General features: G+C 35.3%; 1 protein-coding gene across 1 annotated transcript; it reads left to right on the forward strand.

The window, feature by feature from the left end:
• Nucleotides 1-1103: 1103 nt before the first annotated feature.
• elapor1 (endosome-lysosome associated apoptosis and autophagy regulator 1) lies at nt 1104-17522 on the forward strand. The gene is made up of 22 exons (XM_046871905.1): nt 1104-1493; nt 4502-4622; nt 6395-6575; nt 7856-8003; nt 8552-8632; nt 8722-8827; nt 9123-9272; nt 9555-9643; nt 9923-10100; nt 10229-10357; nt 10734-10824; nt 10994-11099; nt 11330-11467; nt 12236-12493; nt 12689-12862; nt 13544-13694; nt 13785-13878; nt 13960-14061; nt 14301-14427; nt 15855-16033; nt 16510-16672; nt 16941-17522. The coding sequence occupies exons 1-22, from the start codon at nt 1368-1370 to the stop codon at nt 17007-17009; spliced, it is 2961 nt and encodes a 986-aa protein (XP_046727861.1). The 5' UTR covers nt 1104-1367; the 3' UTR covers nt 17010-17522.
• The last annotated feature ends 356 nt before the right edge of the window (nt 17523-17878 follow it).

The following is a 17878-nucleotide window of genomic DNA, read 5'->3' on the forward strand; positions in this document are numbered from 1 at the left end:
AGGGCCCACCAGTCAGTGCATTTATTGTTTATAACAAGAAACAGTTTCATATGATCTACAACACCATCAGGTTCCACGCCTGTCAGTCATGAAGTGGAATTGGAGGCCACAGTTATCATAGTTTAATCGAAAGTACTGAAGACGGAAAAAAGAACAATGTCTAGTGTGTATAGCTATTGGTGAGGAGAATGACATTTAGAAATACTTTTTAAATCTTTGTGGCACTAGAGTATTTTCGGGGTATACAGCCATCTAGTAAACAAGCTAACAGCGAATTTTGAGCAGATATTGTGCAGTTTTGAGCAATTATTTTGTATGTAAAACTGAACAGGTTTCTGCAAGACACCCAGTCCAACTTTATTTCTAAATCTGCATAAAAAATGGAGACTTTTTTCCTTATTTTTTTTCCCCCACAGACTTTGCATAAAAAACAAGGTCACTCTTGTGCACACATTTCTGATTAAATGGATAATACCATTTCTTTTTTAAATATATTTCACTAAAGAAGTGGTTCTGTACATCCTAGACAAACTTTAGTTCACTATATTAGTCTTATGATTATATGATATAAAACAATGACTTTCACTGGGTAAATGTTTTGTTAAATTTGTCTTTAACATGTCCATGGGGCAGCTGCTTCTTTTCCTAGTGGGCCACTATTACTATTTTCTTACTATTACCAGTTGCAGTTCCATCTGCTAAACACTGGGCAATAATAACTCAATGCTAATCTGGGTACTAAACACACTGTTTTATGATCAGGAATGGTGAATAAATCAACAGAAAATGTGCTTGTATATAGGAAATAGCAATATATTTTTTAAATTGTTAGTCACTCAAAGAGTAATTACTGTTTCCTGTATGCACTAAGCTGCTGCTACATGACTGGCTGATTGAATTGCATGAATTGGGACTACTTTTGTTATTTAAGTTGTCATTAAGCGCATATCAATATGTGTTTTTTTTTTTTTGGTATGTTTGTTTATTCTGTTGTTTTCTTTACTTTAAATAGTTGCTAAAAAAAACAGCATGCAAACAGGAACAATTAATTATATTTATCTGTGTCTGGAAATAATTGCGGTAAAATCCCAAACCTTTCCAGGTTGTTCATATCTGCAGTTAAATTCGGTGTCTGTGTGGTTTTTGGGGATTAGTCTAGGAAGTGAAGTGGAGTGAAGTGAGCACAGGGTCCAGCAGCAGCAGGGAGTCACATCTTGGAGTCCCGGAGCGCAAATAAAGAGCGCGCGGCAGCCGCACCGCAGTCAAACTAACAGCTGTCACGGTGACAGACTGACAGGACGCCTCACTCACAAGCTTATCGGATTCACACACAAGCCATTTCTGCTTATTTATGTGCATATTTTGCAATGATGTTACTGAGTCATTTACAATTGACACTTATTTCCCGGTGCAGTTTGTCCGCTTCGGCAGTATTTCTAACACTCCTCTTATTAGACGCGCTGGAAGCGAGGGAGCTGCCCAGCTGCAAGGAGGTAAGAACACCACATCACAGCTACAAGTCACAGTCAACTTTTTACTGTATTTATTATTTTTTAAAGATTTCACTGAGTAATTCTTAGTTACAAACTTATATAAACGGAGCACAACCTTTAAAATGAAAACACATCCTATCATTATTAAACTATAAGATTCTGTCTGTGAAAACTAACCAGAAAATTTTAGAGAAAGAAGACATCAAGACATCAATAAACTTTAAATCATAATATCTTTGCTTGATGTCTTCTTTCTCTGTAGCTACAGAATCTGATAGTTTAATAATGATAGGATGTGTTTTTATTTTATTTAAACAAAAGTGCAAATCAGATCTGTTCTTATTTCCGACCAAACTGTCCTGTTCACTTCTTAACCCTTCTTTTATAAACAATAAAATGTAAAGTGAAACTGAACTATCCTAACTGTCATCTATTAAATTCACCCCGATTACAGTGTTTAAAATATTTCTACATCTAAAGGTTTTTTATTGTAAGGATGCATCATTAGGCTCATGAAAGACCAAAAAGCTTGTCTCATTTACATTCTTACAATAAAAAGTTTGATCCAGAACCTTGCAGGTACTTTAGTTGTCCATTTAGAAAAAAAAAAAGAAAAGAATATGTAAAGGTCAAATCCTACAATTGACTGTTTTCCTTTCATTAATGGGCTTCTTTGAACTAAGAACCTCTCTACAAACCCTTAATGATTCCTTTATTCAACTTTGTGAAGCTAAAAATTATACGAATGGCAAATGGTTCATTATATTTTTTATCTTTGCTTGTTCTGCTGTCCATTTATATAATGCTGGTTGCATGTGTTTTCTTGCCACGTGCCATGAACTTGATAAGATTTGAACTTTAAATGATCCTAGACAATGCCACATCTGCGCTGTGGGACCTATTATAGTATTGATTTGTTTATTAGGATCTTATCTGTATGTCCTGTCCTGTATATATATATATATATATATATATATATATATATATATATATATATATATATATATATATATATATATGTGTGTGTGTGTGTGTGTGTGTCTGTGTATATGTATGTTAAAAAATCATGGGAGCAGCTGCAAATGTGCTGGATATTCAACGTGCCATTTTCTTGTTTCCTAATTGCATGAATAAATGATCTGCTGTTGCTCTACCAGTACTATGAATATGGACAAAAAAAAGCACATTTTGAGTTAAGGATGCAGACTCAAATCTGTTTCTAGAATAACACTGAAGAGTCTTTACTGAAGAGTTCTCTCTCTGGCCCTGTTAGTTGAATTTCTTCTGCTTGATGCAGAGACATACTGTGTATACCAGGGCTATTTATACAGGCACCTACATAATTACATGACTAAAACATTTATAATATACCATATTAACTGGACATAATGTCTGTGAATATGATAAATAGATGATTTCACAGCATTGGACAGCATGAGCATTTTGCCTTCTTTTCTCATGTTTATGTGCTTTAGTTTCTTCAACTGGTGTTTACTTAGAATTAGTGAGTTGATCATATGATTGCACACTACAGTGCAAAGAGAGTTTGAATATCATATGGAAGATAAAAATATATATATATTTATTAGAATCCCAGCAATACGAAAGAACAAAAAATGTATGTATGTTCATGATTGGAACAATTATGCATCAAAGAGCAAATGCAAAACTAATTTCAACTTGCATTTCCCCCTGAGCAGCCATAACTGAGCTTAACTAAGTTAAACTTGGTGTGCATGAGCAGTGTGAAAACTGGCAGTCTGTGAATCTTATCAGAAGATGATAAGAATAAAGGTTTCGTATGAACCTGTGCGAAATTGACATCTGGTTACCGAGAAACAGTCAGATCATGGTTTAAAAGTCCTGTTAAAATAAAGGTGTTGTATCTTTAGCATTTTTAACTGGCTCTACATGACAAGCACAGCACAGTGCAGTTTGATGCATTTATTATGTTATTCCCCCTGTACTTTCACGAAGGTTAAAAGACCTTGCATTTGGCCCAGGAGAGGAGACATTGTAGGCAGAAACACCATAGAAACATGGGTCACTCTGTCCTGTTGCCTTGGATTTATCAGAATAATATGGATGCCAGGATTAGTGCTATACACAAGACTTTAAGCCTGACTGATAAAATTAAATGCCTCTTTTTTTCCTTTCTTTTTAATATGTGTATTTATAGTTTGTTTCTTCTGTGTTATCATGCAGAACTAATGTAGCATCACTAATTAGAAACATTTTCCATGAAGAAACGTTTTTCCTGTGCCTCTTCTATTTTGTTAACTATTAATCTAGTTCTGCTTCACATGGGGTGCTTGAATGTTCTGTGCTTGGTTTTTGTGGTCTAGTCTTAAACCAGGTGGAATTCTGTCGGCTTTGGATAAGTGCATGTTGATAAGCTGCCCCACTGTTACTCAAAGACTTGTGTAAATGTTCTGAGGAGTGGACAACATGCATCTAATGAAGCACTCTATTAAAACCCAAGAAGGTTATTTTGAAGTAACTAGTTAATAGTGTTTGCAAATATTTATATTTACGTGGAATAGAATAGCACGTTTGTTTAAGAATCTGCTTTATCAGTGTCTCCCTCACCAATGTGGTGAGTAAATATTCCTGTTAAGCAGCTTGTAGGGACTGGGAATTAAACATCCTAGTCGAAGGTGGTTGTCAAAAGGGTGCGGCAGATGCCTGTGTAAATATTGATCCGACCCTGTATTTAAAAAGGGGGTTGAATAATTAAACATGCAGGGATGTATCTGAGAGCCACAGACAATGGTTTACCAGTCATCACCTGTAAATGATCAAATACAGATTTTCACTGTAAGAAGTAAAAGAAACATTGCCAATGACAGTAATGACACCTGCATGTCTACCTTAGTTGACTGACACAATAAATTAGTTTTGTTTCAGATACAGCCTAAATGTAGCACACCACTTGCCTTTCTTTTCCATTTGCATTCATCTCATCATCCTATAATAAAAGGGCATGTGTTTTTGTGGTGTTATCGCAGTCAGATTACCACTTTGAGTACACAGACTGTGATGTTCTGGGGTCCAGATGGAGAGTGGCAATACCCAACAAGCCTGACACATGCACAGGCTTTCCTGACCCGGTTAAAGGAACGCACTGCAGTGAGTATAAGGCTTTACAGTGTTTTGTTCCAGTATTCATGTGCCATACGATAATTACCATTCAAACTAAACATCTTAATGCATAAAAGTTGAAATATAAAGAATCCTACAACTGAAGGATTTAATATTAGAATGGGTTTTAAAGAAATCCTAAAAAACCTTTGAGGTTATTTTTTTGTTTAACAGTTTAACATGTAGCTCATGAAAATACAGTAGTATGTCTTAATTTTTTGCATGTTTATCACTTTAATGTTTTAGATCATCAAACTAATTTAAATACTAGTAAAATATAACAAGTGAACACAAGATGCTGTTTTTAATTAAAGGTTTTTTTTATTGAGAGAAAACAAAATCCAAAACTGCATGGCCCTGTGTGAAAAAGTGTTTGCCCCTCCTGTTAAAACTGTGGTTTATCACACCTGAGTTCAATTTCTCTAGCCACTCCCAGGCCTGATCAATGCCACACTGGTTTGCAATCAAGAAATCTTTTAAATAGGACCTGCCTGACAAAGTGAAGTAGACCAAAAGATCCTCAAAATCTAGACATCATGCAGAGATCCAAAGAAATTCAGAAACAAACAAGAAAGAAAGTAATTAAGATCTTTCAGTCTGAAAAAGGTTATAAAGCCATTTCTAAAGCTTTGGGACTCCAGTGAACCACAGTGAGAGACATTATTCACAAATGCCAAAAACATGCAACAGTGGAGAATCTTTCCAGGAGTGGCCGGCCGACCAAAATTACCTTAAGAGCATAGGGACGACTCATCCAAGAGCTCACAAAAGACCTCACAACAACATCATCCAAAGAACTGGAATCCTCACTTGCCTCAGTTAAGGTCAGTGTTCAGGACTCCACCATAAGAAAGAAACTGGGCAAAAATGGTCTGCATGGCAGAGTTCCAAGACAAAAACAACATGAGCAAAAAGTACATAAAGGCTCGTCTCAGTTTTGCCAGAAAACATCTTTATGATCCCAAAGACTTTTGGGTAAATACTCTGTGGACTGACAAGACAAAAGTTGAACTCTTTGGAAGGTGTGTCCCATTACGTCTGGTGTAAAAGTAACACCGTATTTTAGAAAAAGAACATCATACCAACAGTAAAATATGGTGGTCATAGTGTGATGGTCTGGGGCTTTTTTGCTGGTTCAGGACCTGGAAGACTTGCTGTGATAAATGGAACCATGAATTCTGCTGTTTACCAAAAAATCCTGAAGGAGAATGTCCGGCCATCTGTTTGTGACCTCAAGCTGAAGCTAATAAATAAATAAAAATGAAGACTTTGGAGTGGCCTAGTCAAAGTCCTGACCTGAATCCAATTGAGATGCTGTGGCATGACCTTAAAAAGGCGGTTCACGCTCGAAAACCCTCCAATGTGACTGAATTACAACAATTAGGCACATATGAGTGGACCAAAATTCCTCCACAGTGCTGTAACAGACGCATTGCAAGGTATCGCAAACACTTGATTGCAGTTGTTGCTGCTAAGGGTGGCCCAAACAGTTATGTTTAGGGGCAAACACTTTTTTTACACAGGGCCATGTAGTTTTGGATTTTGTTTTCCGTCAATTAAAAACCTTCATTTAAAAACTGCATGTTATGTTCACTTGTGTTATCTTTTACTAATATTTAAATTAGTTTGATGATCTAAAACATTAAAGTGTGATCAACATGCAAACAAATAAGAAACCAGGAAGGGGGCAAACACTTTTTCACACCTTTGTATATACTGAATATACTGAAACCACACAAACTATTATTACTTGTTTACAGCATTTTCCTGTAAGGAAGGTGAATACCTGGACATGAAGACACAGGAGTGTCAGAAGTGTGCAGCAGGGACCTACTCCCTTGGTACAGGAGTGGCCTTTGATGAGTGGGACACCTTACCTGCTGGCTTTATCAGCCATGGCATCAATATGGATATAGGAAACCTCTACACTAACTGCAAAAAGTGAGTAGCTGAAATGGGGATTTTCTCAAGTTGTATCTATTGTAGATCATTTGCAAGAGTGAAAGGGAAAGTTTATAGGACTATGGTGAGACCTGCTATGTTGTATGGTTTAGAGACAGTGGCATTGAGTAAAAGACAGGAGGTGGAGCTGGAGGTAGCAGAGCTGAAGATGTTGAGATGTAGGAGAATGCTGAGGATGAAGCCACCAGGAGGAAGGAAAAGAGAAAGTCCAAAGAGGAGGTTTATAGATATGATGAGGGAAGACATGCAGGTAGTTGGGTTAAAAGAGGCAGATGTAGAGGACGTAGATGTAGATGAAGGATGATCCGCTGTGGCAACCCCTAAAGGGTGCAGCCGAAAGAAGAAGAAGATCTATTGTAGATCAATAATTACTTTTTAGTGTTGTTTTCCATGCATGTATAGTGATTATTACTATTATTATTAGTGGTCTTTAATCTTTTTAAATGATATGCTAACAAGCACAGTAGAAGGTATCAAAAGGTATTGCTTATTTCATATATTATATTCAAATATTATAGCAAATAAATAAAGAATAAAACATAAGTGAAGTATGCTGTTTTAAGAGAAGAATCCACAATACTGTAGCCATCTCAAATTAGATTATTTTCCTATAGCAGTTTGTCATGAAGTGTTTCATTTCTCTTTTTCCACAACCATTTCCCAATGATTGTAATATTCATTATTACCAAACAATACATTGTGCATTGTTTATTAAACATTAACTGTTACATTTAATCGTGTGTGACACCAATGGGACAAATTCTGATCACCAACAATTTATAAGCATTTGTTGCCTTAAAAGCCTTAAGTTTTTAATTTAATACGAAAAAAAGCCCAACTCAATCACATTACCACAAACCCCTCTGCCCTAAAAGCTCTCCAGTGGTGGATAGCTTACTGACCTTTTAAAAGCATGGACACCTGAGACTCATTCTATTAACGTTAAATAAACATCACCTTACACAAAGCTTTGATTACATGTTTTTCTGTGCTAAATAATGTCATGTTCTCTGAATTTGTCATATAAAGCATCCTCCAAACAAGTCCCTGCGAAATAGATTTGAATGTGAAAATGATAACAATATGTAAAGTAATATAAAACTATAATTTGAATTAGAGATTTTATTTACAAAATGACAACAGTCATGCTGTGATTAACTTGTTGTAGTGCTACACTTGAAAACGTTCAGTAATACTTGTCTGTGCTCCTGAATTGTTTTTATTTACTTTTTGTTTGTGTGGGTTTTTTTGTGGTCCAGTTCTACTTGGACTCCTAAAGGGGACCACATATCCTCTAACACAGACGAGTGCAGCTCCACACTGTCATATGCTGTAAATCTCAAACAACCTGGCTCAGTTACTTTCCAGTACATATATCCTGATAATAGCATCTTCTTTGAATTCTATGTAAGTATTGTTCTATGTACAAATGTCAAATGTAGCCAGCCATTATCAACTGCATTGCATCCCAGACCTTTAAGGCCATTTTTGTCTCTTGGACTTTGGCAGTGTATTGTTAATTTTCAGCATTTTTTAAGACTTGTGTAAACTGACTCTTATTCTTATATTTGTGATTGCTGAGAATCATTTTGCTTTTAATGGCAGTGTAACTGTGTAACCTTAAACTCTTTGAGATAAACTACAACACCTACTGCATTCCAAGACTATATACTCAATTTCATTGCCTGACTTCACTAATGGTCTTGTGGCTAAATGAGCACAAATCCCCAAAGATATGCTCCAAAGCTTGTGATTTCATGGTGTAGTAGCAGAAAGAGGAGGCAAATTCTATGTTAATGCCCATGATTTTGGAAATGGATAATAATAAGAAACTCATAAGGGTTTGATGGCTGGTAGTGCACATACTTTTGGCCTTATAGTGTATAATGCTTTGTTTATTAACATACTCTGGTTGTTTTTTTTTCTATCTGTGTCTTATTTGTATGGGTTTACAGGTTCAGAATGACCAGTGCCAGTCTACTGATTCTCAGAGTAGATGGATGAAGGTTTCTGAGAATGACTGGGAGTATCACTTTGTAAGTGTGATTGTAAGGCACATCTTTCACTTTTCACACCTTTAATTTTGAAGCTGATGCTGATTTTGTCCTGTGTTCTCTAACAAAAGGTCAAATTGAATAAGGGGAACAATGTTCTATACTGGAGAACAACTGGGTTCTCTCTATCTGGCAGGGCTGTTAAACCAGTTCTGCTGAAGGACATCATTATCTCAGGTTTATACTCAATTTATCATCATCATCCTCATCATCATCATCGTAATCTCATTTGCCCCAAAATGTGCAAAATCTGACATTGATAATAAAAATGGTCTATATGCAGATAATGTTTAATCAAAACACTGTCAATCTGAAAACGCTGCTGGTTTTATTATATTTCTCAATGAAATTTCAGTCAATTCAATTTAAAATAGTCAGTATTCATTTTCTGCCTTCTTCAGTGTTAAACCTTCTTAAGTGTAAATAAATCAATAGATTTGCATCTTTCCAACACTTGATCTATTTACCACAGGGGTTGCGTACACATCCGAATGTTTCCACTGTAAGCCTGGCACATACAGTGCTAAACCTGGGGCTGCCCACTGCACCCCCTGTCCAGTTAACACCTACTCCAATAAGGGTGCTTTAGCATGCCAGCAGTGTGACGAAGATAAATATTCAGGTATGTGTTGTTTTAATGTTTAACATACTTACATACAAGTGATATTCCCATGACTAGATGTTGTTAACCCAAAATGCAAATGTTTTTATTACTTCCCTTTCATATAATTGAGAAACAGATAAGAATGTCTTTAGCAAAGTAGCTAACGATTGTGCCTAGTTAGCTGCTGTGTGTGTGTGTGTGTGTGTGTGTGTGTGTGTGTGTGTGTGTGTCTGTGTGTGTGCTATCACTAGATCTAAATGTGTGATGTATGTGTGTGCTGGCTTTTTCCTATGCATCTAGGGATTGGGTCAGGAACATGTCAGAAGAGGACACCCTGCAAATCTACTGATTACTTTTACACTCACACTCCTTGTGATTCCAAAGGACAGGTATCGTTGAAAGACAAAATCATATGAGACATTTTGTCCTATAACAAATCCAATGTTAAATATTCAACCATTCCAAGTAAAGTCTTTACATGGCTAATAAAGAACCTTTACTCATTCAGTGAGGTGCTCTACATTATATATATGGTATAGATGGTATAAAATACATTACTTCATACAATCCACTGCTTTACAACTCTGCACTTGGTTGTACATTGTATTGTACATTCAAATGTAATCTTGTTTCTTTTCATGTACTTTTCTCTCCTTGTATTATAATAGACACAGTTGATGTATAAATGGATTGAACCAAAGATCTGCATAGAGAATGTAGAGGGAGCGGTGAAACTTCCAGCCTCAGGGGAGTTGCAGACCTGTCCTCCATGTAATCCTGGATTCTTCACTGACAATTCTTCTGTTTGCCAACCTTGTCCACAAGGCTCCTATTCCAATGGAACAGGTGCAGTACACAAACAGTACACCACATGCCTCAATTGTAAATTACATTTTTAAGTGGAAGTTAAACCGATAGAATAGAATGAAAGAAATCGACCTAATGTACACAGATTAAGATTCTGTTGTTTCCAGCATGTTCGAAGTGTCCTGTTGGAACCGAGCCAGTGGTGGGGTTTGAGTATAAGTGGTGGAACCGGATGCCCAGCAACATGAACAGTTCAGTCTACAGACGAGAGTTTAGTGGCACTCAGAGGAGCACAGGTAAACAAAGCCTTATGGTGTACATCTGGACCAAAAACATGTTGTTTGCAATTAATTGACCCTCACAGTCTGTGAATTAAACACTATTAGATTTATTAACAAAAGCCTTGTAGCCATAGTCAGTCAGTGATTAAACAATGAAGGGAGAAATGTACCAGTAATAATTAAATAGGCAGACAGTTGAATTAAAAAAAAGACATTTATTTAAATCAGCTCACATGCTACTATCTAATTCTGAAAAATATAATTCAAATTATATTATTATATTAGATAAATATTATATGATCAATTTCAGTTTGGGATGCAGAGAATTGTCTTTATATTTTACCAGTTGTTTTTGCTGTATTGTTATTAAAATTGTGCTTTGTGGCATCAGGATGGGAAGTAGCTGGTGAGTACATTTACACCACACCTGGAGATTTGGATTCAGACTTCATGCTGCTAACACTCACTGTCCCTGGTTATAGGTAAGAAATGGAACATACAAATTCCTTTCTAATATTCCACATGTATTAAATTAACATGTATAATCTATGGACATTACCTAAGCAGTGTTAACTGCTCATGTATGAAGTTTTCTTCTGCAAAGGTGAAAGTTCCTTATCTTCATATTTTTCATATCTCTGTCTTGCTCAGATTGCCCAACTCCATGCATAAAGATAGTGAGAGTGCAGAACTTTCTAGAATCACATTTGTCTTTGAGACCAAGTGCACAGCTGACTGTGCCCTTCACTTCATGACTGTAAGAACAAACTTTTTTTTATACAAGTCATACAAGGGTAAAGCACAATTATTTTCAAAATATTCCACTAAGCATTTTGTGTTACATACTTATCTACGTATATTTGTTTAACTAATACTTGACCGGCTTACTTCAAGTCAGGGACTATTCCACCTTTGCCATCACTTTTCTTGTTAAGTAATGCAAATAGAAATGCAGTTGAAATGCCTTGTGTGTATGTGTGGTCACAGGGTTTGAATGAATGGAACAGTCGTGTGGTGGAGACCTGGAAAGGCACCACTGGGAAACAGTCTTATTCTTACCTTATTAAGAGCAATCTGACTGTGGGCTTTACCTGGAGCTTTCAACGCTCAGAGGCTAACCATGTGGTAAGAGCAGCAAAAGAGAATACAGATAATTTTTATTAAAATATGTATATTTGTAACAAGTTACATATGAGATTGTAAAGATTGCTCAATATGTGTACATATACTTTCATACATCAATTCATTCTACACAAAAATTTGCCAATTGGCATGATATATAAGCTGAAGTTAATAAGTTTCCTGTTATAGTAAGTCCTGAAGTGTTGTAATGCCTCGAAGGTGTCAATCTGTTATGTATTAATGAACACAATTAAAAGTAACATGTACATTGTACATGTTCATTGTTTCATTATTTATTTGTGCATTACAAATGAATAATAATTGTGTACATTGAATGTTGTGTTATGAAAAGTATATGATCCGAGCTAGCATCTGTTATCATTTATGTTATAGCAGCTATTAGAAGTCATGACAGATTGCAGTGTTGCACTGCAGTGAAATTTATAAAGCACTTATTACCACCACCGATGCTACTGCTGATTTAACTTCTGTGTGCTCTCGGTCAATAACAACAAATATTATTATTAAATATGTTCTTGTGAATGGGTTGTTACTATAGAATGATAACAATTTAGAACAAGTGCATTAATATAACCTTGAAACTGTGTCAATGTGTCCTACTAATCAGATTGAACTTTTGATAACACTGTGGTATAACTGTGGAGTCTAAATGCTAAAGCTCATGATTTGTTAATGTAAATAATAGAGCCATTTAATGGAACCTAAATGGAAAGTATTACTTTTGAATAATAAATATTTGTCTGTTTGCAGGAGAGGCAGTACAGCTCAGACTTTGCTAAGATCTACTCTATTCACATTACTAATGTGATTGGTGGAGTGGCCTCTCAGTGTCGACAATGTGCACTACACTCCTCTGAGAAAGACTGCGTCCCCTGTCCTCCGGGACACTACATGTTAAAAGGCACTGGAGTATGCAAGAGTTGTCCACCAAACACCATTATAAGGCCTGAGCAGCCTCTGGGAGTCGAAGCCTGCATCCCATGTGGACCAAATACCAAAAGCAATGATGTAAACACTGATAAACGCTTTTTCTATCACTTTATTTTCAATTGCAGTGAAGAAGTGTTGGTACTATGTGCTAAATTTGATTACAACAGACATAAAATGTATAGCACATTGCTGAAATGTTGATTGTTGGTCAGTATTCACAAAAGTATTGATATTATGATATTTTATTTGACTATTGTTTCATCCTATTTCTAGGCCCGTTCAGCCTGCGTGAGTGACTGTACTTTGGCTATGCAGTATAAAAAAGAAACTCTGCACTATGATTTCTCTCCACTGGCCAATATCACTCACTTTCAGAGCAGCCCTCGCTTCACCAGCAAAGGCCTTCGTTATGTGCATCATTTTAGTGTGGGTCTGTGTGGCACAAAGGTAAATTTAAAGTTTAGGTGATCGTTAACTTGCTGTAACAATGTGTTTTTACAGCTGTTAACTATAACACATGATTTTACAGCATGTATGTATGGAATATAATCTTAAGTATTATTGTTTGGTAGTAGGATATTTTATTTATTTATTTATTTTTTAGTTGCTGCATGTCTTACTAAAACTGACCTATGATTATTTTATCATCAGTTATACACCTAGGAAAGAACCTTACATAATGCTGCATTTTGAAAAGATAACTGGCTAATTAACTGCTAGTAACAGCTCACATTTTTCATAGTTAGATACGAGTAAGATATTAAATCTATTTAGGATTTAAAAAAATCATTTAAAATTTACAATAGTGTAATAAATAAAAACAATTTTTTATTGCTAGTATTAGCTAGAATCCTTGTATGACATTTTTGTGGGTAGATTTTTCTTTATACCATTTTACCTACTTTTCTTATGTTTGCCTTTATGATGTTTAAATCACATACATAATTAAATTTTTTTTTTTTTTTGATATACCACTCTTCGGTTTTTATCTTGTGTGTGGAAGTGCTGATTGTTTTGGAAAATTGACAAATGTGTCTTTTGCACATTTGTACATGTGAAAAACACCAAAGTACATTATCAGATTTTTGAGGTTTTGACCATTTTAAATCACCATCTATGAATTCTCAGGGCCGTGTTTTGGCTTCCTGTGTGGATAATGTAACCGAGAGCAGGAAGGAGGTAAATGGTTATATCTGCCAGTCAATCATAGTGCCTACTGAAGTCAGAGGTCAGAGTGTGGTGTCTTCACAACCCTTTATTATTGGAAGCACATTGATTGGTGAGTTACAAACAAACTTACAAACACAATTCTATGCTTGAACACATATATAATGGCCTGATGCTTTCATTTTGTGTTTTATAAACACAGGGATAACCACTGACTCCACACTTGATCACATTACATCATCTGAGAGTACCTTTCCTTCAAGATCTGATCTGCCTGATATAATATTTTACTATCGGTAAGATGAGCACCAGTTCAGTTTAAAGAACTGAGCTAAAGAATTGTTGTTTATCTTCTGTCATTCATTTTGTGTATTCAGGGCACATGAAACTACACAGGCATGTAAAAATGGCAGAACAACCTCCATCAGACTCAGATGTGATCCCACAGTGACGACAATAAATCAGATTTCCTTACCAAGGTACACTGCAGTGTTATGAAATGCACGCATTTTGAGTCATTGGACCAACTGCTACAAGCATAGGAACACAAAACAGTTGCGCCCATTGTGCTATCTTCTGTAATCCACAAATGTGGTGTAATTGCTGCTGATAAACTAAATTCTTGTGAACAGCAACACCTTCTGGTTAAAGCAAGGAACTGTGAGTTTACTTTTACTTCTTAATTCTCCTGCTTTGTCTCATCTACATCTCTTTGCAGTAACTGTACAGAGGGAACATGTGATGGCTGTTCCTTCCACTTCCTGTGGCGTTCTCAGCATGCCTGTTCTCTTTGTTCTGAGAGAAACTATAAAGAGATAGTGAGTGCCTGTATCAGTGGAATTCAGGTAGGTTTAATTCTCTAAAACATTTGCTCATTTACTGCCTTAGAGCAAGGTCTAGAAACTTCCAGGTGGCAATGTTTTGGCATTCCAATGAAGACATTTGGAAGTATTTGCATTTACAGCTCAAAAAAGACCTATATTTCAAAGTTACATTCTTAAGTCCAGACAATTACAAGCAAGTGAACACAAGTTGAATAAAAACTGAACTTTATTATTCTTCTAAATTAAATAGTGCTTGGTCAGATCTTATTATGCAATCTAATTAAATAGCTAATAAATGGTAATGAACTCCACATTTTGAGCTTATTAAAATGACATTCTAATTATATATGCTTTTTAAATCAGACATGTTTTTTTTAGAATGCATCAAAATATCGATGATCACTTTTTAAAATTGGTTCATAACATTTTGACCTTAAATTTCCATTAAATAGTAATAAAATGCAGTACACGTTTCTGTACAGACATACAAATGCATCGTATGAGTCCTCTAGATGGCCTTCAGTTCCTGTTTACACAGGAAAATTCAGCATTGAACGATACGCATTAAGCACATTTAGACATTTCATGTAGGTAGCTAATGCCTGCATACTTAATGCTAATATTATCTGATGTAAGTCATAATAAAATCCTTGCTGACTTTTTAATGTCCAAGTATATCAATGCATTATAATGTATTGTATAGCTGTACTGTTCCTGTTTTGTACACATTATTTTATCTACAGCCTTTTTTTTCTCAAACTTCAAGTCTACTTTTTTCTATCTGAATGCATGTAGAATGTTGATATTTGTTTGTCCAAGCTTTCCAATGTTGTTATTAAATTTTATGTTTATCCTTCGAATATGATAGAAAACTACCCTTATCTAAGAGTTTGAAGACAGGAGTTTAATTTATTTTTCATATGTTACATAAATTGTATCTGGTTAACTATTTTTTGGTTTAAATTGCCAGATTCCTATAATACTGCGTTTATAATATAGCCCATGAAAATGCTCCTCCCTGACTTTGGAACAATGATAAACAATATTTAGATTTTTCATGATCTCAGCACAACTTTAGTAACAGCTACAAAATGCTGGTACATGTCACAAAATATTTGGAATGTATGTTTTAAGTTAGAATCTTTTTGCAAGATTTTATTATTATTATTATTTAATTATTATTACATGCATTTTTGTTTATTTGTTTTATTTTAAAATTATTTTATTTTTTAAGTTTTCTGTCATTACTGTGCTTTATTTTCCTAATGTACCTTGGATATAAATAGAAAGATGGTACCTTTTTAAATAGTATACAAATTAATAGTAATTAATGAATGAATCATAAGACTTGGATCAATTTTTTACACTAAATGCCAAATGCCAACAAGATTTTTGAGAGCCAGGCTTTAAATCATTGTGTGTGTGTGTGTGTGTGTGTGTGTTGTCAGAGGACTACCTATGTGTGGCAGCAGCCTCTGAAATGTACAGGTGGAGTTTCTCTGCCAGCTCCGCAGGTTAGTGCTTGTGTCACTTTGGACTTCTGGCTCAAATTCGGTGTTTCTGTTGGATCTGTGGCAGCTTTACTGCTCATCACCATCAGCTGTTACTTCTGGAAACGAACACGCAAGTGAGTGCTTGCATCAGAGAATGTTTCAATCTTACAATGTTGCTTACCACGAAGTATCTCTTTTCTATTCAATATAGCTCTGTTTTTTAGCTCTGGAAAAAATTGACTCTTGGGTTTCATTTGATTTAAGCATGTTTGGAAGAGTTTGCTTACTTACTCAGTTCTGTGAAAACAATCTAATAGATACACTTACACCTGACTGTCACACTCATATGTGTGTCTCCCCACACTGTTGCCAAAATGTTTTAGGCACAAAGTTATATAGATTGGTTTTGTATACTATAGCATTAAGATTTTCCTACATTGGAACTAAAGACTAAAGCTATGTCGAGGTTGCTATAGAAGAACACCAGTGACCTACACAGAGTCCTGACTGCTACCTTATTAAACACATTCACCTATAATTGGAAAGCCAGTTGCTTACTAATTTAAATGTTGTGTGTAAATGTGTGTATATATACATATCCAATCCACAGGCTGGAGTATAAGTACTCAAAGCTGATGAATGCAGAATCGAAAGATTGTGATCTTCCTGCTGCCGACAGTTGTGCCATTATGGAGGGAGAGGATGCAGAGGATGACCTTATCTACCTCACCAAAAAATCATTTTTCTCCAAAATTAAAGCTTTCCCCAGAGAGGTAAAATGTTCTTCTACGGTCACTATAGTACAGACTAAATAATAATGATTTGACAGGAATTTTCAATGATTGAGTAAGTTATAGATTCCTCATTTTTCATAAGGTAATTACAAATATAGTTCTAATAATTCTAATATAACTTGAAAATACTTTTGGATCAATGGACAACTGCAAATGCAAATACTCCGATGTTAAAATGTACAATTAATATACTTTTTATAATTGTGTTAATGTAGTGTTACATTTAGATGGCCTTGTTTATTTGCAGAGATCATCAGATGGCTTTGACTCTGTCCCCTTGAAGTCATCCTCGGGCATGGAGATGGAGATGACCTAGACCTTTAAGCCAACAATGGACAATGGGAATTGATCTATGAATACTTATCCTCATGATGTACCTGTAGTAAATATAAAACCGTGCCACCAAGGGAAATTGGAGAGATCCATATTTCATAGGAACAGTTCCAACACTATTTGGATTTTTGCTATTCAAGATATTTTTTAGATTGAGCACAAGCAATTTTGTTTGACCATCTTTCAATTCAGAAGCTATTTGAGTTTTAGATATTCCTGAACCTAGATAGCCTTTGGCGAAAGCTATTCGTCCGGTAATGCAGTTTACATCATGTCACATCTGTTAGTTTGTGTACAGTTAAGATTAGCAGCTATGAAGACTTCCCTGAGAAATGTTTACTTTTGTTCAATTTTCATCATTGTTTGTACAGCAAAGGATGGCCTTCTATGACTTCAGTGTACCTTCTAATATCTACTTCTTTTAATGTAATGACAATACATTTGTATTGATTTTTTTTTATACAGAATGTGAGTTATATAAAAAGTATTGCTTTTATTATGCCTTTTTGGTTATTATAAAAAAAAAAAAAGTATGGTTGCACCAATATAGGTAATTTTGTTTTAACAAAATTTGTGCATCCTTTTTCTTCATCTATTTCTTGACAGTCACTGCTATATGACCACATCTAATTTAAATGGTGAACCATCTCTGGTCCCTAATTAATGCTTATACAAGAGTCCCACTAATGGCACCAAAATAGTTTTGGTTGGTAGATTATTTTTAATCTAGCAGCCCCACTGATGAACTTAGAAATCCTATCAGTGCTTTTCCTAAGAATAGTACAGAGAAGGCATGAAAAAGCACAATTACTATACTACAGTCAGTCATTTTTAGTGCACGACAGCTTAATG

The sequence above is a fragment of the Silurus meridionalis genome, chromosome 17 (genome assembly GCF_014805685.1).
Source record: "Silurus meridionalis isolate SWU-2019-XX chromosome 17, ASM1480568v1, whole genome shotgun sequence".
NCBI lineage: Eukaryota > Metazoa > Chordata > Actinopteri > Siluriformes > Siluridae > Silurus > Silurus meridionalis.